The sequence below is a fragment of the Podarcis raffonei genome, chromosome 14 (genome assembly GCF_027172205.1).
Source record: "Podarcis raffonei isolate rPodRaf1 chromosome 14, rPodRaf1.pri, whole genome shotgun sequence".
NCBI lineage: Eukaryota > Metazoa > Chordata > Lepidosauria > Squamata > Lacertidae > Podarcis > Podarcis raffonei.
This window is the reverse complement of record NC_070615.1, coordinates 46754507-46781449: the sequence shown is the minus strand read 5'-3', so window position 1 is coordinate 46781449 and position 26943 is coordinate 46754507. Positions and strand designations below refer to the sequence as shown.

At 45.8% G+C, this 26943-nt stretch overlaps 1 protein-coding gene across 5 annotated transcripts in view; it reads left to right on the top strand.

Annotated features, from left to right (window-relative positions):
• The first annotated feature begins 1436 nt into the window (after positions 1–1436).
• The window catches only part of PRPSAP2 (phosphoribosyl pyrophosphate synthetase associated protein 2), a 31031-nt gene continuing 5524 nt past the window's right edge, over positions 1437–26943 (top strand). The window contains exons 1-10 of one of the 5 annotated variants that reach the window (XM_053364195.1): positions 1437–1460; positions 6805–6922; positions 8599–8750; positions 11172–11224; positions 13620–13686; positions 15517–15689; positions 18055–18170; positions 18627–18682; positions 21540–21688; positions 23810–23880. In XM_053364195.1, the coding sequence (XP_053220170.1) occupies positions 8632–8750; positions 11172–11224; positions 13620–13686; positions 15517–15689; positions 18055–18170; positions 18627–18682; positions 21540–21688; positions 23810–23880 (804 nt within the window). In that variant the 5' untranslated portion in view covers positions 1437–1460; positions 6805–6922; positions 8599–8631. The other 4 variants (XM_053364192.1, XM_053364196.1, XM_053364194.1 and 1 more) reach the window with 4 other exon arrangements.

The window sequence follows — 26943 nt, the reverse complement described above, 5'->3', positions numbered from 1 at the left end:
TTGTATTTGCACAGAATGCATAAGTGCCATGACTTCCTGCCTAGACTAGCAGGTAGGAATTCCCCTCTCAAACATCTTCAAGGCTGGCAATTGCTTGGGATCAGTGATGAATGCAGCCTGCTCTGTTGGGGTGGCAAAGGGATCAGGACCAGAGGAGGCAGCGTTTCTGGACAGAAACAATCATGGACAGAGTCAGCCTAAGGCATTTTGCTTCCAGAGAAAAAGGACAAGGTCTCTCCCACAGTCTACGTACCAAAGCAGAGTGGGCTGGCAGTCAAATTTCACTTCCACGTTAGCATAGGTGCCAACTCCCTGGGACCTTGGGCACCCACAAAATTCCCCATGAAGGCGCCGGGCACCCACAAATTTTGGTGCCAGGGCCATGCACGCTGCATGGCACCCACGGCTCTGGGCACCCACAGCTGTGGGGCCAAGCTGCTCTGCTCAAGTATAAAATATACTTAAGAAAACACTGAAACACACACAGAATATCGTGTGAATAATTTGTGGCAGGGGGGCGTGTAGCAATTGAAAAGCTTAAACATTAGGGTCATTTCTTAGATAGGTAAAAATGGTAAATGCAATGACCACAATCAAACAGAGATTTAAGTGTGATGAAACATTGAATTAAAATAGAATTGAATTTAAAATGACCTAAAATTCCCACACAGAAGGAACTTAAATCACATTCAGTTCACTCTGTATTTATAGGAACTACTTTCAGGTGGGAAGAGAGAGAAAAGAAGAGAATGCTTGGTGAATTTACTGAACAAATCCAGGCAGTGTCAATAACAATTGTGCCAAGAATCCTAATAAATGCGCCCGAGAGCTGCATATTAGTTCAGGGCATGCATGACAAAGCTGTGCAACGCTCTTAGATTTCCTACAGAAGGAGCTCAGCAGAAGCAGCGCTAAGCATCTTCCGCCTCAGGCAAGCGCCTCACCCTGCCTAACGGTACAGTGGAGGCCAGTCAATTGCGTGGAGAAACGTAGTGGAGTTTCCTTTCTGACTCACCCCCAGCAAACACACATTCATGATCGGGGAGATGTAGGAAAACGGCTGCAAGCCAGCAATTCCTCCTCCTCCTCTGTCTGTTGTTGCACTAGGCATAAAACCTGGGAAAAGGGAGATGCTACACATACGTGTTTGGGAGCGGTTGTGAGGAAGCGCATGTTGGGGAGGGGGAGAAGATGCTGAATACATGTGAGGAATGGCAAGGGTTGAGGGGTAAAGGCGCACTTATTTGAGAGGTTGCAAGAAAGGGCAAGCACTGGGAAGAGATGCCAAAACGCATGTTTGGTGGGTCGTGTGGAAGGGCAAAACGTCAAGGGGGGCAGTCTTGGTAGTAATAAGTGTTGAAAAGTGATGTATATTTAGTGGCTGTGAGGAAAGGCGGGCATTGATGGCTGTGTGTGTGAAGAGACGCCAAACACACGTGTTGTGAGGGCCGTAAGGAAGGGTAAGCAGGAGAGACGCTGAACACACGGATCGTGAGGAAGGGTGGGCGTTGAGGCGTTTGTGTGTGTGTGCGAACGGACACCAGACATACACAACCTGCGGGCTGTGTGAGGAAGGGCCAGCGCCGAGGCGTCGGAACGCGCGTGCTCGGCGCATCGTGAGGAAGGCCAAAACAACCCGCGTGTCGCGGAGAGCCGAGAACCCGCACCGCGCTGAGGGAGGCGTGGAGCGAAGGCAGCGGCCATTAAGGGAAGCCAGAGGCAAGGAGGGAGGGGGCGTTCAACACGCGCGCGCTCGTGTGAACGGGGGTCTGAGCGCGGCCGCTCCGCCCACCCTCAGGCCTTTTCATCCCCGCCGCCATTTTGCAGCTGGACGGAGTTGGCCGTGTGGTGCGTCGCGGCGGGAGCAGGAGAGCCTCCGACAGGGACGGGCCTGCTCGAGCGAAGACCCCTCGGCCTCAGTCTGCCCTGAGCCCAGGAGGCAGGTAGGCAGGTGGGCGGGCGAGGGAGGGAGGGAGCGGCGGGGTCCGCGGAGGTGGCTGCGCCGGCCAGGTCCTCCTCCTCCTCCATCCATCCTCCTCCCCGCGTGGCTCCTCCTTCGCCTTCTCCCTTCTCCCGAAATTCGCTGGGGGTCGCGGGTGGGTGGGGAGCGCCTTTGTGTGGGTGGGGTGCTGGGTGCTCTCCATCTTTTAGGGTGCGGGTGAGGGGAGGAGGAGTCCTCGCGTGCTGGGATTTTTATAGATCTATCATAATATATTTATCTATCTATAATAATAATATATAATATAAAGATATATACAGCTTTGCTGTGTCTAACCAGGTGGCAGCAAAAAAGCAACAACCCAACTACTGCAGTTATTATTTTTTTAATAGCAGGGGCAATTAGAATTAAGATCTAGTAATTTGATTATTGATGGGACCCTCCAGAATGTATTTTTTTGCCTAGGTAAGTTTTTACCTCTTGTCTTCAGTGCATTGGTGTTTTTTACTTTATCGCTACGGCTAGTGGCTGATGTCGATCAAGGTTCTTTTGATCCTGCGTGCGATGTGCGCGCAATATAATGTGTGTATATACGCGCACGCACGCACGTGTCTGGGGCGGGAAGAGCCCGAACACATTTATATCGATACCTCGGTGCTCTGTATTTTTAAGCACTCTTCATTAGCGCTGCTTCCGGGGCGTTTATTATTTAGCAGGAGTTTGTATTCACTGCCGGTTTGTGGTCGGAGATGCGCGGGCTGCTCCTTCTGTTTTGCGATGGCCATTAGAGCCACGGACAAATGAAATCGGGACGCCGTCGACTGTAGGTTTGTATACATGTGCACACTTTTATAGAGGTAGCGATATATGTGTGCGAGAGTACACGCTCAGATTTGTGCGTGTGTATCTGCGTGGATAATAGCTTGCATGTATACACTCGTATATGTTATGCTCCGTGTGTGTCTATATAATAATGATAATAATTTTTATTATTTGTTTCCTGTCCATCCGACCGGGTTGCGCTGTGTATCTGGGCGTGTTTAAACATATTTAAGCTATCAGCCGTTCAGATCCATCACCAGAAACTTAACTTGAGCTTTGCATCAAACCTAACAGATCCTCCTCAGTCTAAAGCAGCAATATCTAGATATTTAATTGCAGTCACTCTCTTTTTGGGAGGGGTGTGTGTGACTGAATGTTATAAACTGCCTTGAAGCATTGCATTTGGAGGCCGGGTTAAAAATAGATTTAGTTCAATGAAAGTGTGTATGTGGGGGTGTCAATGTAGAGGGAGTGGTTTTGTGCCCCTCCATCACACCAGGTGTTTTTATATGTGTGTGTGGAATGGCATTTCCCTGCTTCTAAGGCAACCACCCTCTTTTTGATTATTTATGTGATTATTTAATTTCTGTACCACTTAGTATATTAAATATATATCTAAGCGGTGTACAGAACACTGAAGCAACAACCGACAACTTAAACAAAATATTACAAAAATGCAGAGTTACATATAAAAACGTTACATTAGTACAAAGTTACTGATATATACAAATCAATCACTTTCCACCTGATGGAGGTTGTTGTTGTTAAATAAATACCTGTTATTTTGCAATTTGCATTGGGATGCTTGCATGCTCACAGACCCTAAATCTTTATCTGTTTAAAGCAACACTTAACAAGGAAAAACAAACCTTGACGTGAGGAAGGGCAAGGTTTCGTTAGAGGGGAGCAGAAAAAGGGGAGTGGGTTGTTTGTCTCCAATCTTCACATCATGTGTTTGTGTGGAGGGGGGAATAAGAGTTTTTCCATGTGATGAGAGAGACATTGACATATATACACATTCAGCGCATTTCCCCCAGGGCTGGGTATAAGGCCTCCTTAACTCCTCTGTTGTTATTTTTGTATAAAAAAAAAATGATGATTTGGGATGGGGGGGCAATCTCCCCACCACCATAAGGCAAAAAATGTGATGCTGTCAATTTCTCCACCCCCCCTTCCATGCTCAACCCCCCCCCCAGCTCTGTCGCAAAGGCAAATACAATTACTCTCGGTGTTTTCTTATGATATACGCAAGTGTGTGACCTTACTGGATTTAATGCACATACATAAACTCATGGAAAGTAAGCTTTGGAGGGGTGTGGCAAGAAACAATTTAAACTGATGTTTCCTGAGTTTTTAATAGTACGTAGAGGTTCCCCAAGTTTAGGCCACCGGAGTGAAAAAGGCTTTGCTGATCATCTGGAAAAATAGGTGGGGTGAGTTTTTCTTAAGCACACACTCTTCCCATCCTCTATTTATAAGAGAGACCTAAGGGTGTGTGTCTTTTCCTCCGTATTCGCTAACCTCCATGCGTCTCCTTTCCTCCCCAACCTGCAACTAATTGGGTAGATCTTTATTCAGTATTCACCTCTGTCCTTTAGCAAGGCTACAGAAAGCAGGAGTGAACTTATTGTTGCTCATTTTGAGTGGTGCTGGAATGAATGCACGATGTTGATCCCCTGGGCTGATGTGTTTGGTTCATCTCCATTATACTCATCCTTTCAGCTGCACGGTAACAATGGCGGAGGCCCTAATGCGCAGAAGCTCTAACTGGGAAGCTTTATCCTTTGGGAATTGTGGTGTGTGTGTGTGTGTGTGTGTGTGTGTGTCTCCCCCCTCCCTGCTGCTCATCTCCCTTCAACTGCTGAATGCCTTTGTGGTCCAGAACCTATCAGGACCCCCAAAGCTCTTAGTGGATAGGATTTAGTCCAGCAAAGTCGTTTGCTCTGTGCGCTAAGGGTGTGGTATGTAACTGTAGCCAAAGCACCATAACAGTGAGAACTGGGCTTTCTGTGGTGCTGCTTGCGCTTATGGGCTTGTGAAGCAGAGTGCAAATTATTCCCACCGGTCTAGATTGTGTGTGGTAATTCAGAACCAAGTCCCAAGAGAGACACTGTGTAAAATGCACCCCATAGCCTTTCTCTATTTTCCCTGTTATAGTTGTTGGTAAAGCTGTGCAGTGCTTGCTTTGCTTCCCTTAGGTAGAACACAATGGATGCTCTCTGTCTGTTGCTTCTGAACCGTAATGTGGTCTTTATTTGTGCTATAATGAGCTAATGGATATTTATGGAGCATATATACACTCTGGTTTGGGTCTAGGTTCAGAAAAAGATCGACGCTTTGTGCAAATTTGTTCATAGAGTACTTGCTGAATTAGGGCTGCATTTCTGTGTCTTAGTTTCAGACAGTGTTCGAAACTCCCATTATTCTAGGCGCATTTTGCGACAGGGAATTTCATTAGTGCAAGCAGTCTCTGAGCTCTGGGCTTATGATTTCAGATTAAAACTGCGGAGTGGAAGGAAAGGAGAACCTTTTTCTGCCTACCCACTTCCAGTTACTCTCTGAAGACTGGAGAAGAGACTCTCTTAAGAATACTAGGGAGTTGAGAAGGGGAAGGACTAGAGCATGTGGAAAGTGAACATAATGTTTTAGCTGCAGTTCATTCATTTTCAGCTTTGTATTCTTGTTTTTTAAAAAAATTGCACCTAGACATTCCGCTGTTGAGCCCATAGCCTAGGTTTAAGGTGCCATTTAGCTCCTAGCTTTCATATCTCAGTTTCTAACACTGGGTTTAGAGTTTTCTCGTTCTGAGCAGGCAAAGTTCCATGCCTGGCATAGTAGAATTTCCCCACATGTGGTGCTTTAGAATGTTAATTATGCCTATAATTCGATCCTTACAGTGGATAAGTGTTCCTTGGGCGTGTCATTGGTTTGTAGTGAATGAGGTTGTTTGAAGTCCTTCTGCTGTACACTGGGTTTGAGCGCCAACCCACAGGTCACCAAGCATGTTAGGCCTGTGGACACATTTGGATCTTTTAGTTAGTATGGCCTCTCTGCCCCCTGGATCAGTGCTTCCCACTGCCCCCCCCCCCACAGTGCCAAGACCTCACTTTTCCAAGGTATCTGGAAAAGGGTGGCAATGCTAGCTGGGGCTGATGGCAGTTGTAGGCTAATACATCTGGGGTGCACCAGGTTGGTGGATTCTGTGTTAGTGAATGATCACAAGAGAAAACTTTTGCTTGTTTGGATTGTGGTTTTCCTGTCTTCGCTGTGCTGAATTTTCTGCCTTCTATTTTGAAAAGGCAGCCTCTGCTTTTGACGTTGCGTGCTTGATCGTGTTGTTAGTTAATTCAATGTCTTTTAAACAATAATTTGTAACATTTTTTCCTTCAAAAAGAGCTCCTCTGAAATGGGCATGGTTTATATAAATGAGAAAATGGTGTGATGGTAGAGGCTCTGCAACAAGTGAGATTTGCCACCCTCCTTTCGGCTGTGAAATTCCACTATGTCTGGACGAATAGAATGTGGTCTGTTTGCAGAGGCTGGGAGAAGATTTTTTAATAACGGTGTTGCCCAGTATTAGTCACAACTATGACTAACAGTATTTTTATAGATGCCACCCTCCAAAAACAGGAGAAAGCACCATTCTTGACTAGTCTATATGTACCACATTGCTTTCTCTTTGATTGTGTGACACATTTTTGAAAGATAGCTGATAGTATATAGAAAGAAACTTTTCTTTTTCTTAGCTATATATCTGCATTGGAGCTTGGATGAAGGGACAGGTGTTTATTTTTTAATAGGCAAATGGCAATGATTTGGCACTTTTTCTGGTTAATAATCAAATCATTGCATATTGTTTAATACTGATGACTGAAGTCCTATTTCTCGGTTTCATTAGAGTCCCAAACGTATAGTTTTCAAAAGGTGCAGCAAAGGGTGTTTGTTCTTATTTTTGCAGAATAAAGACCATTGGGATAATCTTTACCATCTGCTCTTACTTCCCGTGTCTCTTAATGGTTATATTCTCTCCTCTATTTCCACAGGTAAATTTTTTGAAAGGATGCTAGTGGCATTGTCCTCAGGAGGAGAGTAAAGTGCAAGAGAGCTTCAGCTCTGTGTGCCAACTTCGCACAGCTCTTTTCTCAGCCGCAACCTTTATTTGTAAGTGCTTTCTCTAAGAGCAATAATCAGACCTGGGCGCTGGCTTATATTAGCAAAACTGTCAGAGGTGGTTTGTTACCCTGAACCAACAGCCTTTTGTTTAAGATGGATAAGCATCAGGGCTGGAACTGGGAGCAAGCTCTGTTTTTTGTTTAAGGCAGGGGTGAGGTAATCCTTCTTTGCTAAAGGGCCATACTTATTTGTGGGGGGGGGGGACCTTCTGGGAGCCACATGGGCAGGGCTGGAAGCAAAAGTGATCTGAGCCATAGATGCAACTCTTAGCATTATAGGGTAGGTGGTGGACTAAACCACTGAGCCTCTTGGGCTTGCCAATCGGAAGGTTGGCGGTTCGAATCCCCGCTATGGAGTGAGCTCCTGCTGCTCTGTCCCAGCTCCTGCCAACCTACCAGATCGAAAGCACACCAGTGCAAGTAGATAAATAGGTACCGCTGTGACGGGAAGCTAAACAGCAATTCCATATGCTCTGATTTCTGTCACGGTGTTCCATTGCGCCAGAAGCGGTTTAGTCATGCTGGCCACATGACCCGGAAAGCTGTCTGTGGACAAACGCCGGCTCCCTCGGCTTGAAAAGCTAGATGAGCGCCACAACCCCTTGGTCGCCTTTCACTGGACTTAACTGTCCAGGGGTCAGTTACTTTTTTTTAAAAAAACAAACTTTTATTCCAGTTATGCAATAATTGGAACATTCTGTACACACCATCATTCATCCAGGTATGAAAGAGGAAATATTCAATACTGAGTGTTCAAGGGCACATTCCAACCAGGCAAAAAAATGAGGGCTGAGAGCAAAACTAGGGAGGGATGTGGTTTGGGAAGGGCAATATTATTACTACTACTACTACTACTACTATTATTATTATTATTATTATTATTATTATCATCATCATCATCATCATTATCATTATTATTATTATCATTATTATATATTATTTTATTTTATTTTTCATTTCATTTCTACCCTGCCCATCTGGTTGGGTTTCCCCAGCCACTCTGGGCAGCTTACAGCATATATAAAACATAGTAAAATATCAAATATTAAAAAACTTCCCAATACAGGGCTACCTTCAGATGTCTTCTAAATGAAGAAACCTGGAGAGTCACATTTGCCTCCCCACGGACCTGAGGTTCTCCTTCCACCCCCGACCAAGGCATCTCAGTCACACATACCTGTCTTCACTACTATAGGTCCCTGTGTTCTTGCGTGAAAATGAATTCTCACTTCCGCACACCGTTTTTATTGTACATTCATAAATCGCCATGAGATAAATGTGAAAGTTGATTCATAAATAATATATAATACTTGCAAATGAGTCAGGAAGAAAAGTCCAGCCTGCTATTTTACTTTTAACAGCATCTTGATGTCCAGAAACCAGCAGACAAAACTTTTGTCACAGTGTGGATATGGGTGTTACCACCTATTCACGCCAAGTTGCAGTTGTAAGTACAGCTGCAGTTTTGGGTTGATAAGCTGGCAACCCTAGTGGTAGTCTGATCATTGCTGAATGAGGCGAGATGTCTTAAGTTCCTTCATATTGGTACTTGAAGGGTTACACAGCATGGGCAGAACGTACAAGGGTGGCAGAAAATATTGAAAATTGGGTCTTCATGCTCCACGTTGCCTATTTAGAGCTAATGTGCTTTTGATCTTCTTGCAGTATTTTAAAAGTGGGAAGACAAAGGAGGATTTGATGTTTTGTGTGGCACCCAATGGTACAGGAGCCATCATGAATATAACGAAGGGTGGGCTGGTGCTATTTTCAGCCAATTCCAACCCATCGTGCATGGAACTATCAAAGAAAATTGCCGAGTAAGTAACAGCCGCTGTATTTTTCTTCCTAAGCACTCTGTGCTGCCTCTGTTTCAATGTGGGGTGTTGGGTCTGGCTGGTATGAGCGTAATGTACGACTCTCAGCAAGATTATATTGTCAAGTTACTTAGTAATGTCTCACTGCTGTTTTTGCCAAGAGAAAGTTACATTTAAAGGTGCAGGGTTAGTATAATGCAGGCTTTGTTCTAACATGATAAACCCACATATGATAAACCCACATATTAATGTCTGCTGGTCTTAAAGCGTTACCTAATATATATATCTGGCTTTCCTAGCCGGAAAGTTTAAGATAAAGGTGGTCTGAGGATTATCACTGGGTCCTGGTGCACCTCTTAGGTAGCCCCTGCAATCCCTCACACCAAAAGCAAGTTTGAGGTTTATGATGCTTCTGTTACGTGCTGAAGAGGCCAGCCATCTTTTGGTGTAGATTTCAAAGTTTGAACTGAAGATTAGCTTGCCTCTTCAGCAGTAGTTCAGTGGAAACTCAAAATAATGGAACCAAGTGAGTGGATCCAAGTTCTAGAATTGAAGCAGCTGAACAAGACATTTCTTAATAGTTGTACCACATTCCTGATTCCAGGAATGACAACATGGTGGCCCATGAAGAGCAGACAAATTTTAAGTGAATGCTATGAGAGCAGTTTTGTAAGGCTTGGAGACTAAGGATACAGTGGTACCTCGCAAGGCGAATGCCTCGCAAGACGAAAAACGCGCAAGACGAAAGAGTTTTTCGTTTTTTGAGTTGCTTCGCAAGACGAATTTCCCTATGGGCTTGCTGCGCAAGATGAAAACGTCTTGCGAGAGCAACTCATAGCACACGGTGTGGTAGCCTTTTTTGAGGTTTTTGGGAAACCGTGCTTCGCAAGACGAAGAAACTCGCAGAACGAATTAATTTCGTCTTGCGAGGCACCACTGTACATTGCTCCTTCTGCCCTTCTTTCCCCTTCCCCCACCCCCAGTTCTTGCCCATCCTGTTATTTAAGCTTGTGTTCTCTCAAGAGAGCCACTCATCTTAGCATTTCTTACAGCCAGAAGGTCTCTTGACAGTTAGGTCATGCTGTGCACACTGGCTGTTTTTCAGATTCATTTTGCAGAATGATCCTTTGAGAACACTTATTTCGGGCCAAGCCTGTTCAGCCAATGCTTAGCCTCCCAAACACCTAATGTACACGGAGCTGAGCCAGTGATAGTCAGAGCGTGACTTGTGTGATTTTGTTTTCTCCTGCCCTTGACAGTTGCTTGCCCAGACCAGAAAGGGAGCCAGTTACTGAGTAATGTGGATGCTTTGAAACGGAGACGGTCTGTTGATGGCTAGAAGAAACCCATCAGGTTATCTTGCAGGAAAGGTTCTAGTTTTGGATTGGCACTGAATGAGAGAAGTAGCAGAAGAAGCTTGTGGGGAAAATTTGCCCAGGAAGGAGTAATGGCAAACTGAGCTGTGCGCTATTTTCCTCAATGACAATACATAAGATTAACAGCAAGTTGGGATTCGATTACCACTTCTTAAATTGCAAAACGACCCACAGGTATGGCACCTGTGGTCTACAAACCTGAGCAGCAGCTCATTCCTGTAAAGCGTGACATCTGCATGGCAATTGTTCCTGCAGTTGGAGAAATGGCAATTGTTTCTCAACAGTGCATTTGTAGGCAGATCCTTCTGGATCTAACAAGTGAGCAGAATCTGTGCTGTGGCAGGAATTGGCAGAAGCTGCCTTTTGACATTGGGGACATTGAGTCAAGTCTTAGCAATAACCTGCTTAGAGAGTTCAGTGATCCAGGGTTTGTGCTGCAGGCAGGCTGCTGTTATGACTATAAGCAGTTAGGGCAAGAGGGCTTCCCAAACTCTCCCCACCCCCCACGGACCACTTAAAAAATGGCAAAGGGTCTTGGCAGACACTTCATGATTATTAATTTTTTGCCTGTTGTAGCAATTGTAATGTGCTGTGTTAGATGCTGTATGACTTTTCTTTTTGTTGCTTCTTTTATCTCCTATATTTATTGTATTGCAGTTTGCATTCCTTAGAATTCAAGCTGAAATACAACATAAGAAACAGAAGCAGTACGATTACAGTTATAAATTGGTGTGGGTATTTAATGCAGACCCACCACAGACCACTTGAATGAAGCTTTTGGACCACTGGTGTTCTGCGGACCATTGTTTGGGACTAGAGTACAAAAAACTGTTAAGTGATATCAGCCTTCACCAATTTGGTGCTCTCCATATGCTTTGGACTGCAACTTCCATCATCCACACTGGCTGGAACTGGTGGGAGCTGTAGTCAAAAACCTCTGGAGGGCGCAAGAAGAAGAAAGGCTGCCCTCCCTATTGAAAATGTTGTTTTCGATCCCAATTCTAATTCATCCTTGCTTCATTGAGCTTTGTCTTGTCTACCTTTGCAGGCGCCTGGGGGTGGAGATGGGCAAAGTCCAGGTTTACCAGGAGCCGAACAGAGGTGAGCATCTTCTACTCAAACCCCTTACTTAACGCGTTCATTGCTGGGAGCTAAAGGAAAAGGATCTAGTTTATTAAGCACCTCCCATAACAACCTCTTTCCTCTCCCTTCCCCTGCCTCTTTTTCCCTGGAGAGTTTGTCCCTTTAGGTGATCCATGTTTCAGCTCTTGCCCTTTCCTTAACTAAACAAGTGTAAGAGGCCACTTCCTGGTTTTCCTTCCGCAGCATCTTCCTGTTGTCGGCCTGTCCTTGCAGTTCGGAGACAGGCATGCAGTGTTGGGCTTTCCTGTCACTTGCCTGCATTGCACAACATGGTAAGGAAGAAGAGCAGCTGCATTTGGCACAGCCCGGCCTGTACATTATACACCAAAGAAAATCCCCTGTGTTGCAAAACTGAACACTCTGAACAACAGCAAGCAACACGCCGGCTAATAATATACTGACAATATTTTTATAACACTATACTGTTTCAAAATTCATAAACAGAAGACATACAATATGTGCATGGAGTCACAAACTAATAAGAATCAAGTAAATGTTCCATGAACAGGAATGGTAGAGGAGGGGTAAGTCACTGTCAAAGATCACTGAAATGGAGGCAGAATGCCTTTCCACAGTCAATATCCTACAAACGTGAGATGATGGGTGCCCTGAACGTCGCAATAGGCTTACTACACTTTTTAGTGATCGCTGATCCATGGCCATTTGATGTACCTTTGGGGACTATTAATTTGATGATGGACTGTACTGTCTGCTGCTGTGCTTGGAGCACCCTGGAAGATCTTTGCTGAAGAGTAGATGTCAGGAGTGCGTGCAGGAGCCAGGCCCTGTGACCAGTAGGACTTTGCAGGACAGGGGCCTTCCTAAGTTTGTTCTGAAGAGGCAAGGCGTGGCTGCACAGGTGAAGCCACTTGGTAACTCACTGCACCTGGTGGCAAGAGCTGGGAAGGGATATAAGGTCAGCATTTCCCTTTGGCTCTTTGCCACAGCAACACATTCCCTGCCTTGCTGCGTTTGGCTCCTTGACTCCATTCTTCTTGATCCTCGGACCCTTTGTGACTCCTTGCTTCTTAATCCTCGGACCCTTGGCTTCTTGACTGCTGATTCTCTGGCCCTCGGACTCTTGGCTTCCTGGCTTCTGGACTCTCGTTCCTACTTCCACCCCGCGATCTTGTCCCCGGTCCTGACGTCCCCAGCCGGGACTTCCATCGCCCGTGAACAGGACCGTGACAGTAGAGGCCTTAACCTGTGACCATACAGGTGTTGGCCTCTGTTATGGGCCTTCAGAGGTTCTCTAGGATCCTGCATCATCATCATCAATTATTATTATTATTCATTATTATTGTTTGTCATGTTTTCTATCAAGGTAGCTAAAGGCAACTTACAATATATAAACAAGCACGTACACTGAGACCAGCATAACAGAAAAAGAAAAACCTAAAAGAGAATCATGTTTCTGTAAGACAGGATTAAAATGTCACACCCACTGAAGGAGTTCACAGATAGAGCCCAAAGGCCTGGTGGAAAAGAAATGTTTTTGCCTGGCATCTATGTAATGATGGTGTCAGGCAAATCTTCCCAGGAATAGCATTCCACAAGTGGGGGAACCACCACTAGAGAGGTTTGTTCTTGTGTTACTGCCCTCTGGACCTCCTGAGGAAGGGGCACACAAAGGAGGACTTCAGGTGGTGATGTGGGTTGGGGAGTGGCAAACCTTATTTGCTCTTTGAATGTTTCTCATGGCACTGTGACCAAAGAATGTTGGCCTCTGGTGGTTTGCTACTGGACAACCACCTTTAGACATAAAAAAAGAGCAACTTGTTATACAGCTTTCTTGAAGAGCTGACAAGCTCATCCTAGAAAATTTAATGGAGGATAAGGCTATTTATTTACCTCCAGCAGGGCTCTTCTATGACCACTGGGAGGGGTGTTGCCATAAATCTTTCTCACCCCAGCTGTAATGTTTCTGAGTATTTGTCATGTGGATTGGAACTGTCTCCACGTTCCTTTCCCCCAGTGATTGTGGGAACTTTTAAGGCACCAGTTTACATGGCCAGGAGACCTGCATCATTCCTTACTAGCCATAGGAAGCTTCATTGCACCTGGTCACACTGTTTGCCTGATATTGCTTTGCTCTGATTGGCAGCACCTCTCCAGGGTCTCTGGCAGAGCCCTTTCTCATCACTTGCTGCCTGATCCATTTAACTGGAGAGACCAGAAACTTAACATGGGACCTGGGCAAGTGAAGGGGAAACAGCAATGTTAATCTTTTCCTTTGAGAAGGGTTTTCAATATGGTCTCACCTGATGATTGGAGAATGGACTGAGTTTCAGGCTTAACGCTGATGTACTTTGCAAGCATGTGTCGACACCAAGTGCATGTTTTCTTTTGGCAGAAACGCGGGTACAGATTCAGGAGTCTGTGAGAGGAAAAGATGTCTTCATCATCCAGACTGTCTCAAAGTGAGTACAAATGTCTGCTCAGAATTAAACCCCAGACATTTCCGAATTTGGTTCTGATTGAACTGTATCTATGTAATGCTTGTGGTGGCGGGTAGAGCTTATTAACTTTGTCTCTGTTCCTTTTAAACCCCTCTTGTTAGATGTCTGTGGTCTACTGCCATTCGCTGTCCATTATGTTCCCTTTAAGAATTGTTCAGCCAGCATCAATTTTAAAGCAAATGTCTCTAATCCCCTAAATGATTTGGCAGAGTTTCCCTGAAAAGTCTGGCCTATATGCTTCCCTCTCCTTTTTTCTTTTTAACCATGGTATATAAAAAAGGGATGCTCTAAATCCATTCTCTTAAAACCCCACTTTCCATCTTGCATAAGATGATACAGGCAAAACATGCAGGTATCCAAAGCTCATTGAAGACGCTCTGATCAAGGGTAGCTGTACCAGAGTTAGATAAAGACGGGAACTATTTTAAGCACCTGTAACTAGGTTATGGAGGAGTTGTTGTTCCTGCACTCTAATTTTATCTTGCTTTCTTATGCTGTTACCAACTGGTACCTGTCAATTTGAGAGACACTCCTTGCTGCAACCTCTTTGATTCCCCAGCTCATCTCTGCTTTTGGGGAAGGAGCATGCTGTTTGCAGGTCACTATGTTGCCTTCCTGTAATTGGTGTTGGCCCCACTGCAAAGACGGCTGGGTGGCAATGCTAGCCCACCTCTGGTCCAAAGGAAGCATAGTGGGGAGGGAACAAAACCATTTATTGACATTTACTGTATTGGGAAACCTTTTCTCAGCTGAGGGCCCTATTGCCTTCTGGTCTGCCTTCCGGGGGCAGTGGTGGGTGGGCTCAGAGGCAAAAGTGGACAGAACCTTGAATCTGAATCTTACCTTTATACAGCAGGCTAGTTTCTGCACACTGACACACCTCTCGAATATCATCCATATGGCAAGGCAAGCAAGAGTCGCCATCATAGTTCCAGCCAGGCAAAAATGCTTGAGGGAAACCAGTGAGAGGTGTGGCCTAAGGAAAGCACAAAGGTCCAGACAGAGATACTTGGAGGGCCCCTTCCAGGGGTTGAGGTTTCTACCCCCGCCCTCTAACCATGGCCTTTCTTTCCTCCCCAGAGAAAGGGCTCAGGGATGTGGAGCGTCTACCATTCCTGTCTCTCTTTTTGGGTAACGAATGCTGCACACACAGTTGAAATCCATGGAAGCAGAGGTCCACAAACCTTAGTTGGACATTGGTCACCCCAGAAAATTTGATCTTTCCAGAGGGAGGGGGCAGAGTCTTCCTGAGTGCAGGACCCAGTACAGCTGGGGTATGTCTTTGAGTGATCCCGTACTTCTCCACAGCTGGGGAGGCAAATGAGAGCCTGCCCCAGATGCTAAGCCTCAGGGAGTGGCGTTCCAAGTGCATGTGAGGTTCAAGAAGGAGCCTTAGGGAGAGATCTGACCAGTAGTGAGCTGGCAAAGACAATAGCTCAGCTGGTAACCTCAGGGTCCTGGGTTTGAGCCTCATGTTGGGCAAAAATATTCCTGCATTGGAGGGGGTTGGACAAGATGACACTTGTGGTCCCTTCCAACTCTACCATTCTTTGATTCTGTCTGAAATGCCCTTGCGGACCCATGATGAGAAGGAGGAATAGCTAATCTTCCTGAAAACAGGTGTGGCGGCAACGATTTGAGAGTGTTCATCAAGGTCGAAAGCCCTGCGTAATGTCCTGTTGCTCTACCTGTCCTCTCCGGCAGACGAAGGGCTCGATTGCGTCAGAATGCAATAGAGGGTTTGTTGTTGAGTGAAGTCCCGATACAGAACCAGCGCCCTTCTCATTGCAGGGATGTGAATACGACCATCATGGAGCTCCTCATCATGGTGTATGCCTGTAAAACGTCCTGTGCCAAAAGCATTATTGGCGTGGTTCCCTACTTCCCATACAGCAAGCAGTGCAAGATGAGGAAAAGGGGCTCCATTGTCTCTAAGCTTCTGGCTTCGATGATGTGCAAGGCGGGTAAGGACAGAGAGCAGTGGGTGAGGCCTTGGCGGGGCACGCCCACCCCCACCCTGGCCGCTCTAAGTATGCCTTCAGGCATCGCTATAGACTATAGGCCTTGGCTCTCTCTAAAGTGCTTTTCATGAGACAGTGGTCACTCGCAAAGGGAGGCAGTGCCTTGCTGAAGCTTGGTGGTTAGAGCACATCCTTTGCATGCAAATCGTCCCAGGTTTAGGGGTGTATCCATTGCTAGTCCTTGAAGTAGCCCCACAGAAGATGACGCAGCTCAGGCCCATTGGGTCTACTCTGAGTCGGATTTTGTTGGAGAAACTCGTAGCCCCTGGCATCTCCAGGTGTTGCTGAGAAACAGCTCCGCCTGAGATTTGGAGAGCTGCTGCCAGTCTGTGTAGACCAGGGTTTCCCAAACGTGGGTCTCCAACTGGTTTTGGACAACAACTCCCATCACCCCTAGCTGGTAGGACCAGTGGGTCAGGGATGATGGGAAATGTAGTGGGGGGGAAGCTGGAGACCCAAGTTTGGGAAACCCTGATGTAGATAATACTGAGCTAGGTTGTCTGACTCTTTTATAAGGCAGCTTCCTTGGTCTGTGGGACAAAATTTTGTACTTGGACTGCTCTCCATGCAGTCCCTTCTATTTCCTAAATTCTCTCCTGTTCACACATGCTGTCTCTTTTCTTGGGTTTTGGGGCAAATAAATCTCTTCTCGTATATTGAGAGACATGCCCAGTTTCATCTCAATCCGCTTAGACTGGCAGTCCTGATTTGACTCTTGGTCAGTAGTGGGTTTTTTGCTGTTAGCTTTTGGTATTAATTTTCCTTGTTAAAACCTTACAGAGTTAGTTGATGTAAGGAAATCCTCATAAAGTTCTAACAATTAAAACAACTGCATAGTAATTAACGGGCCAAAATATTAAATCGATGAGAATTGCATTATATAAGGGTCATGCATAATAACTAAGAAATGCATCTTTGAACAAAGGAAATGTTACGATCTGTGAAACAAACCACACCTTAAATAGCCAGTCTAAAATATTATTATCATTATCTACTACCCTTCACCCAAACAGCACAGTTCTCAATATAAAATTACAAAATACATAATAAAAACAATATCAAAACCAAACCAATAACCTCCCTCCCATCAAACGCATGTAAACAGACACAGAAAGTTAGTTATTATTGTTTATTAAATATGGGGAGTGGACAGCTAAGGACACAGTTACAAAGGAACAAATGGGAGTTTAAAGTGAGTTTCTGATAGTTCCTTGGGAACTCTCACTGGGATCAGCTGCACTCAGGATCTCCCCATTGGGAGCTGCCGTATTGCCACCTAGAGAGACCTGCTGTAAAATCAGCTGATTGATGCTGTCACCAAGCCCAGCTTTGCTGCCAGGCAGATGCAGTTTGAATCCAACCTCACCTGCCAATTGGCACTTCTTTCCCTTTGCAGATGCTGCAAGTAACTTCAAGATGCCCTGCTCTGCCCACACTTTGCTGTGCTGGCAGGCGGTGCTGTCGCTGCCATAGCGCAGCGCGGCTTGGCCTGCTTCCTCCTGGAGACTCAGTGCTCTTGGAGGGGGTGAGTGGAAAGAATCTGAGCCACCTGTGAAGCTGGCCTGACTCTGTATGAAGCAAAACCGCCCTGAGCTGTCTGCATCCAGTGGTTCCGTCCCCCCCCTTACTGCTGCGAAGGGCTAGTGGGGGGACATGACTGCTGTGTGTGGGGCCACCACAACATCCTGCCAACTGGCCAGGCCCTGTGGATGTAGATCTCCAGTCCCCACGAAGCCACAAAGTTTAGCCTGGACCAGGCATGTCCAAAGTCTGTTCCGGGGGTCTAACCTGGCCCCTGTGGCAGTATATGTCCTGGGGTAAAATCCTCCAAAAAGCTGAAAAGCTGAACAACTTTGGGGTGAAATCCTAAAAAAAGCTCAATAACTTTGGGGTAAAATTGTCAAAAAAGCTCAACTTTGGTCGGCCCTCACACATGTGCAGATCATCAAATATGGCCCTCTTTGAAAAAATTTGGGCACCCCTGTTGGGCTAACCTACTGCACAGGGTGGTGTTAGAATAAAATTTGGGAGTGACAATTCTTTTGAGGAATGATTGGATATAAGAGCACAAAAGAGACAGAATTTTCTTTGGCAGACATTTTATTGTATTTATTGAATTTAAATCCTGCCTTCCCTACTGAAAGCGCAAAGTCTCACACTTACTATGGGGTGTAAAGGATAAGCATTTCCTAAGTAAAAGCTTCTTTGGAAACCAGTTTTTAACAGCTGCCACGCATCGAATGCAGGTTTCTTGCTCTTTGTTGGTGAAGTGACCTTAAAGCACTGCTCCCCTTGGTCTCCTCCCAAGGTCTGACTCACCTCATCACTATGGATTTGCATCAAAAGGAAATCCAGGGCTTCTTCAATGTCCCGGTTGACAACCTGAGAGCGTCTCCATTTTTGCTACAGTACATTCAAGAAGAGGTGAGCGAAGTCATGTCATTTCATTCCAAGCCAGGCTGATTGGGTGCTGAAAAACAGGCCTGTCCATCCAGTCCTAAGCTAGGCTGGCAAGATGAGCAATGCCTTGTTCTTGATGTCACCGCAGTCCAGATGAGGACCAAAAATGAGGGGTTTTTTTGGGGGGGGGGTAGAGCAGTTAAGAATATGAGCTTACAACTAACAGTCCATTGTCATTGGAATTATACCACTTAGGACTTGTAATATTTTGCTGCTGACTCTTACAGAGATGTTCCTAAGCCCTGTCCTCTCTGGGCAGGGCAAACTCTCTAAAGGGGAAAAGTTTGTTGGGGGAAAGGGGGAAGCAGTGTTTTTGCTTCTGTGTTGGGAATTAAAAAAATTAACAACACCACAAGAATCAGATCAGACCAAAGGCACACACAGCCCATTTCATGTGTTTGTGTTTGTTTGTTTTTACAGATTCCAGACTATAGAAATGCTGTGATCGTGGCCAAATCTCCAGCATCTGCAAAGAGGTGGGTGGGTACTCCAAAACCATGTTACTGTGTAGCACCAGCTATCTTCTTTTAACACCTGAAGTTTGACTCTATATAGGGGTCGATATCATAATAATTTGCAAGGGTGGGCAGCGGGTCTTGGCTCCGAACCAAGTTGTGTGCATTTCTGCTTATTAAACTAATGCCGGAGCCAGCAGCTGTTCTGGACCAGTGGGCATTTTTCCAGTTTTGAGAGAGTGTCCGTCACAAAATAGATGCCATATTTGCTGGGTCTGGGGGTGGGAAGACCTTTAGTGAAACTGAACGGTGGGCGATTATCAGGACTGCAAAGTATATACACAAGTATCAGATGTGGTGACAATAATAATAATACAACAAAACAACAACACCACAAACTGGCTTATAAGTATAAAACCAAATTTACTAGAATAATAGCTAGAATAGAGATAGACTGTTAATCATTCAAACAACAAACATACTAAGGTGCCATGTGCAAAACAAAGCCTGGAGCTACTGTAAACATGGAGTGGATAATTATACAACTCTATCTTAACAAGTTACATGTGCAGTAAACATTATACAGACTGGATAAATGAACCGTTCAACAAGTAACGTAAGTCCAATCACAGAACAGCAACCCCGTGCCGCCACAATGGCAAGGGTAGCACACTGGAGAATCTGAATAAGTTTTTCAAAGCTGTTTTCAAAGATTGAGCTGGATGAGATGTTCTTCAATGGGTCTTGAGTTGGAAACACAAAGCCGTATGCATGAATCAATCACGGGAAGGCAAATCAAAGCCACCACCCTGGTGAGAATAACGCAAGTGGGCAAAAGGAGACCTGTTCTCCGGATATATTACAGGTTTCGCTACACGCTTCATCAGCCCGAAAAGCCAGTCATACGAAACGGTTTGCTCAGGAAGCATTTCACAGAGCACATCCTTAAACCAATGGAGCTCTCTGCAAGGTGTGCTGACTCCCACTGGCTTAGGTGTGTTTGAGAGGGGATGGGATAAATTCATGGAGGGTGAGGCTGTCCACAGCTACTAGTCAGGGTGGTTAGATGCCACCTCCAGGTTCCAGGCGCCATGCCTCTTAAGTTACCAGTTGTTGGAGAATTGGCAGCAGGAGAGAGCTGTTGTCCTCAGGTCCCCATTTGTGATCTTCCCAGGGGCACCCAGTTGGCCACTGCATGGAGTGGGGATTCTGGACTAGATACATGAGGTGACTTGTGATCTATGTTTACAACAAACAACCATAATAAGAGCCTGCTTTGTCAAGTCAATGGCCCATGTAGTCTAGCATCTTCTCACAGAGGCCAAAGCTGCCGTTGTGGGAAGCCCACAAGCAGGGTGGATAAAAATAATTTTTTTAATAATATATATTTTTTTTAATTTAAATCAGATTTTTTAAAATAAAATGCTTTTGGAGGAAAAATCTTCCTACAGATTTTCTAGTTACATTATAGTCCAAAGGCTATTCATCAGCAAATAAGGATTTGTTTTAAGTTTTTTCCAGTGTGCTAAAACTCAGTCTAAGTTTTTTTAAATAAAAAAATTCATTTAACCACATCAGTTAACAAACATAGATACATATGCTATAATAATGTTTTAGTCAAATAATTTTTTAAAATTGTTATTAAGGAAATGGTTGTTTTTCTACTTCTAATAAAGTACAGGAGAAAAGTTATCCAAATACAAACAGTTAACTTATTAAACCTCACAATAATTTCATAATGATCTGTCTATGTATTTCTAATAGTATAACCAAATCATTAATTTTTGATGTAACTGTAAAAACTACACTGAAAATATATTATTCCAAAAATGAAACCTTCCTCTGGTTGTAAATATTAAGATTATACCAGCAAGAATGAGTCTTTCGGGGTGGGGGGGAATGATTTAAATCAAGTCTTACTGACTAGTGATTTAAATCGTGACTTAAATCGATTTGATTTAAATCAAATCCACCATTCCCACAAGCAAGACCTGAGGGCACCAGTGCTCTCCCCACTTGTGATTCACAGCAGCTGGTATTCCCAGGCGGAGTACAGTGGTACCTCGGGTTACATACGCTTCAGGTTACATACGCTTCAGGTTACAGACTCTGCTAACCCAGAAATAGTGCTTCAGGTTAAGAACTTTGCTTCAGGATAAGAACAGAAATCGTTCTCCGGCGGCGTGGCAGCAGCGGGAGGCCCCATTAGCTAAAGTGGTGCTTCAGGTTAAGAACAGTTTCAGGTTAAGAACGGGTCTCCGGAACGAATTAAGTACTTAACCTGAGGTACCACTGTACCTCCGACAGTGGAGGCAGAGCTTGGCAGTTACGGCTCGTAGCCACTGATAGCCCCCTCTATGAATTCGCCCAGTTCTCTTTTAAAGGCACCTGGGTTGCTGGCCATCACTGCCCCCTGTGGGAGCAAGCGCCACAGTTTAGCTATGTGCTGCGTGAAGAAGGTCTTTCTTTCGTCCGCCCTGAATCTTCCAACATCCATCTTCTTTGGATGCAAAGGTAGCAGTGGGGAATCGATGATTCCATGAACCCTGTTGGCATTTATTTATTACTTGCACCTTAGGAACTAGATCAGTGGTTTCTCAAACTTGGGTCCCCAAGCTGTTGTTGGCCTACAACTCCCACCATCCCTGACCACTGGTCCTGCTAGCTAGGGATGACAGGAGTTGTAGTCCAACACCAGGTTAGGAAATGCGGAACTAGATCAATTTGGCACCAACTTGCCCTGATCACCTGTCAGCTTAACACTCTTGGGAGAGGGCTGCCCTCCTGCCTTCCCTCCTGTGCTTGTATGGCTGTTTCTCTGCCGTCCTTTGCGTTGGGGACGGACGTGTTTTCTAACGTCCTTGCCCCTTGTCCGCAGGGCTCAGTCGTTTGCAGAGCGCTTGAGACTGGGGATCGCGGTGATACATGGGGAGGCTCAGGATGCAGAGTCCGACCTGGTGGACGGCCGCCATTCGCCCCCGACGGCTAAAAGTGCAGCTGCCATTCACCCTAGTTTAGAGATACCCAGTAAGTAAACTCGCGTGAGAGGAGGGCCCCTGCTGGTTGGGGTGGGTGTCCTTAAAAGGAGACGGGCATTCACAGTGGGCATCTCCCTCTCTTGTGAAGTCATATCCACACCATACAATTTGAGCACATGACTCGCCCTCTCCCATGCAAAATAAAGAATCTTGGGAACTGTAGATCATCCAGGGTGCTGGGACTTGTAAGCTACAGTTCCCAGGATTCCTTGGGGGAAGCCACATGTTTTAAAGGCTGTGGATGTAGCCTGAGTTACAGGGTTCGGACATGTGTTTGCTGCATGTTCTGGTGGAAAATCCCCTGCCCCTTCCCTGTTATGCTCAAGACTTTGCATTTAAAGTCTTTCTCTTTCTGGTTATGGAAAACTTGGGCCTGTTTCATGCCCTCTGTTTTTTGTTATTGTTGGATGATACCGTGATTTGCAGCATTTGGCATCATCCTTGACCCGTGCCAAGCCCTCTTGTGTCTCTTAGTGTGGTGTGCCACAAAACAAGGGTACATTTGTAATGCAGCCGGATGAAATGTGCTTTTGATTCCCGCCCCCCCCATACTCTTGCTCAAAACTGCAATGAACGTATGAGTAAAACTCAGTGCCCCCCTTGCATGACTGGAGGGCAAGCAGATACAAGCAAGCAAGGCTCCCTAGTGCCACTAGACTAGCAAGGAGGGACGCGGTTGGCGCTGTGGTCTAAACCACTGAGCCTCTTGGGCTTGCCGATCAGAACGTTGGCGCGGTTTGAATCCCCGTGACGGGGTGAGCTCCCGTTGCTCTGTCCCAGCTCCTGCCAACCTAGCAGTCTGAAAGCATGCCAGTGCAAGTAGATAAATAGGTACCACTGTGGTGGGAAGGTAAATGGCGTTTCCGTGCGTTCTGGCACTCGTCACGGTGGTCCGTTGCGCCAGAAACGGTTTAGTCCTGCTGGCCCCATGACCTGGAAAACTGTCTGCGGACAAACGCTGGCTCCCTCGGCCTGAAAGCGAGATGAGCACCGCAACCCCATAGTCGCCTTTCACTGGACTTAACTGTCCAAGGGTCCTTTACCTTTTACCTGGTGTAGCCCATCCACACTGTGCCCCTCAGCATCTCTTGTGACCTTCTCCCATGCTAGTGAAAGCCTGTCATTCATTCCTATGGGGAAAATTGGTTGTGTTGCATTTTGGTGCTCTGGTAGTGGTGAAATCAGCCCTTTGTCCTTGACAGTGGATGGCTTGGCTTCCTATGGTGGGGATTCCTGCAATGGGGAAGCCACGTGTCTCCATTCAGACTGGACAAGTCTTACCGGAGGGCCTTTCCTGCCTCCTCAGATACCCTTCCTGTCGCAGTGATAGCCATTTTAAGATGCTCCATGTATAGCATGGGTAGGCAAACTAAGGCCTGGGGGCCGGATCCGGCCCAATCGCCTTCTAAATCCAGCCTGCGGACGGTCCGGGAATCAGTGTATTTTTATATGAGTAGAACGTGTCCTTTTATTTAAAATGTATCTCTGGGTTGTTTGTGGGGCCTGCCTGGTGTTTTTACATGAGTAAGAATGTGTGCTTTTATTTAAAATGCACCTCTGGGTTGTTTGTGGGGCATAGGAATTCATTCATTTCCCCCCAAAAATATAGTCTGGCCCCCCACAAGGTCTGAGGCACAGTAGACTGGCCCCCTGCTGAAAAAGTTTGCTGACCCCTGATGTATAGGGAGCTCCTGGCCCCGCAGATACGATTCCCAGCTCCTCTCATCCCTAAGCCCTCAGGCCCTGTGTGAGGGAGTCTGCCAGTAGGCAGAGGACCACAGGACCCCCACCCCTGATAAACACAATCATGGGTGGCCCTTGCTTTATGGAGCTTGTGATTCCATAAGGCCTTCTGTGCAGCGCTCTCGTCTCTTTCTCGCTCCCCTAATGGTTTTGCTGTAGGGGTTGATGTCAGCAAGGACAGCTTTTGGCGTGACCAGCAGGGGTCGTTGCTGTCAGTAGGAAGTGGAACCTGGCCTGGTTTGCTGGAGTCACGATGAGTGGGGAAAGCATCTACCGAGATAACACCCTGTAACTAGGAGGAATGCTAAAAGGCAGGAAGTCTACTGCAACATTATAAGACTCCTTTCTTTCTCCCCTTTTTAACCAGTGTTGATTCCAAAAGAGAAACCTCCCATCACAGTTGTCGGAGATGTGGGCGGAAGGATAGCCATCATCGTGGTATGTAGCTGCCTTACTGCAGCAACCTTTAGATTCTGAATTGCCTTTTAGTGTTTGAGAACGCCACGTGGAAAGATGCTGTCAAGATGCGTGTGTGTTTGTGTGTCCCCCAAATCAATTAAAAAAATAAAAACCACGGGATACTGCCACCATCTACTGACTTACGAGGCAGCAGGGGTCCACGTTCAGGAACCTGCCTTCCAGCGAGTTCTGCAACACCTGCAGTCCCCTGGTAGAAAAGCAGGAGGGGAGGGGAACTCGGTGTTTGTAGCCTTAGTGACCCAAGCTGACCTAGAATCAGGATTGTAGAGTTGGAAGGGACCCCGAGGGTCATCTAGAACAACCCCCACCTAAAGCAACCACAACAGATGGCTATCCAACCTATTATTATTATTATTATTATTAGTAGTAGTAGTAGTAGTAGTAGTATCTACACCCCACTTTTCCACCAAGGAGCTCAAGGTGGTGTAAACATTTCTCCTCCCCCTTACAGCAACCCTCACACATTAGGCCTGAAAGTGAGTGACCAAGGTCACCCAGTGAGCTTTCACAGCTGAGTGGGGATTTGAACCCTGGTTTCCCAGGTCTTAGTCCAGCACTCTAACCACTATGCCACACTGGCTCTTATAGCAGCAAGATTTATTTGAACTAATAAGAGACAGCAGAGGAGATACTGGAACACAGTGCAAAAAAAAAAAAAAGTTTCCAAGAAGTAAGACAGATTGTAAAAGTTCAGGAACATTTGAATTACAGAACCAGCATGCACTGAAAATAAGAAAGACATGGCTAGCTAAAGTTACAATACCCCTTTCCTACCAACCTCAACTCCCCTCCCCGACAAAACACGGTTTGAAAATCAGGCAGCCGCAGTTAGCAGGAGAGGAAGGCGAGGGCAACGAACAAGGAAGTAAAAAATGTTTCAGACCCTTTTGCATGGAGACAGCCCACATGTTATTCCACAACCGAATGCATGGGCAGACAAACCAGACTCCCTAGAACTAGTCTGGAGATGAAAGCCTGGGACGGGCCCAGCTGCAGAATATTGCCAATTAAGAATGGGCGGGTGTTCTTGGGAACTCTAATGCCAGCCTCAAGATAAGGGCTGTAACTCATCAAGCAGCTGATAGTGATTACATGAGACGGTAAATTCCCAGTCTGCCCTAGATCTTCCCAAGAACCCCAGCTTCTGTACTATTCTATTCTCTTAAACCAGAAGTGGGGAATGCAGTTCTAGTCAGTTGTCCTTGCTGGCTCACAGATACTTTGGGGAGCATTTCTCAGCTGCTGGGATGTGTCATTCACGTGGTGTGGCTGTGGTTTTTGATGCCTTCTTCCCAGCCAGGGTCACTCAGATGAAGAAAGATCCTAAGGCAGGCATCATCCTTGACCACTGGTCCTGTAAGCTAGGGATGATGGGAGTTGTAGTCCCAAAACAGCTGGAGGGCCAAGTTTGGCCACCACTGTCCTAAAGGGCCTTATATATTTTTGAAGGGGGAATTGGGACCCAAATCCGTAATTATTGCTTCTGTCCGTGGCCCAAACTCCCACCCATGGAGGTTTTCAGTGTGTACTTCTTCCCTTTGGGAGAAATTTAAGGAGGGTGAGGTCCTGACTGGCATTATTATTAAATTATTATTATTATTATTATTATTATTATTATTATTATTATTATACGTTTTGGCACCTGTAGTTGTGCCAATTCCTCTGATCGAAGCAGTTGAGTGTGCACATGGGGGGAGGGAAAGGCGAGCTCAAAAGTAAAGTGGTCCCAGCTTGTTAAGGGCTTTCTATAATAATACACGACTGTAATTTGTGGCATCTGCATTTCGCAAGGAAATCCAGCAATCTGAAGCTGAACGTGCCACTCAGCTTCATGGCGCACAGCCTATGCTAATACTGTGCTGCTATTGCGCTGGAGTTTTTAAATGGCCTCTTGCTTTACTGTGTCACCTGCTTTGAGGTAATTGGGTTCAAGGTGCCGCTGAGTAAATCTGGGTCACATTTATCAGGTTTGGCTGCCGAGACTGAAGTGCTGCTCCTCGTGAGCTGCTCTGAATTAAAGGGAGCGCTTCCCCGGCCTTTAATGGGAAGCTGAAATTCCAGCCATTGATTCCCATTCCATCGGCGTTCCTGATTCAGATCAAAAGGCTTCAAATAGTGGGAGGAGACTAATATTTGCCTTTAACAAGCAAGCGAGCTCTTCTTTTTCTTCTTCGTTTAACTTAATCTTTCTATTAATCTTTCTTCGTTTAACTTAATCTTTCTATTAATCTTTCTGTTCAGTCTTCCGGTTTGTTTAAAGTTAACACGTTTTCAACAACATTAAAGTGGCTAATGATTATTCTCCACCCCTGTGGTTATTAGCTGAGCTGCTCATCCAGTTCTTGCATCAGATAACAAACTCCAGTGATTGGCTGCTTTTACTGACAGAGGCAACCTTCATATCCCTTGCCGCGTGGGAATGGAGAGGCTGCGGAATAATCCAGCGTAACAGCTGTTGAAAGATTTGTGCGTTGGCTGGAGGATTTAGTTTTCCTAGGAAGGGTGGACTTCCTAGGAAAGATGCTTGTAGGGAGAGATTAGAGTATATCTGGTGAAAGGAATAAATAACCTGTGCAGTTGAAGGCCTGGGTCTTCCAGATGTTTTGGACCACACTCCTCATCATCCCTGACTGTTGGCCTTGCTAGCTGGGGCTGATGGGAGTTGTAGTCCAAAAAATACATTGAGCTTGCCAGATTGGGGAAGGCTGAGCACTCTGTCTGTTTCCATTATCACGTTTGCAAGTGTGAAAAGCAAATCCATTATGTACCTCATTAAGCTTCACAAAATCAAAACACTTTGGGCCTGTGGGAATGCATATATCCCCGCTATGTCTCGCTGTGACCTGCTTGGTTAGAGAAATTGTCTACAGTGGTTTGTCATTTGGGACCCGGCGGCTGTTATCGCTGGAAATGCTTTGCAATATACAAATATATTCTTTCTTTGTTTAGCCGAAGCCATTGCAAAAGATAAAACACATCAAACAGAATAAAATACATTCCACAGTTAAAATACTGTATTTT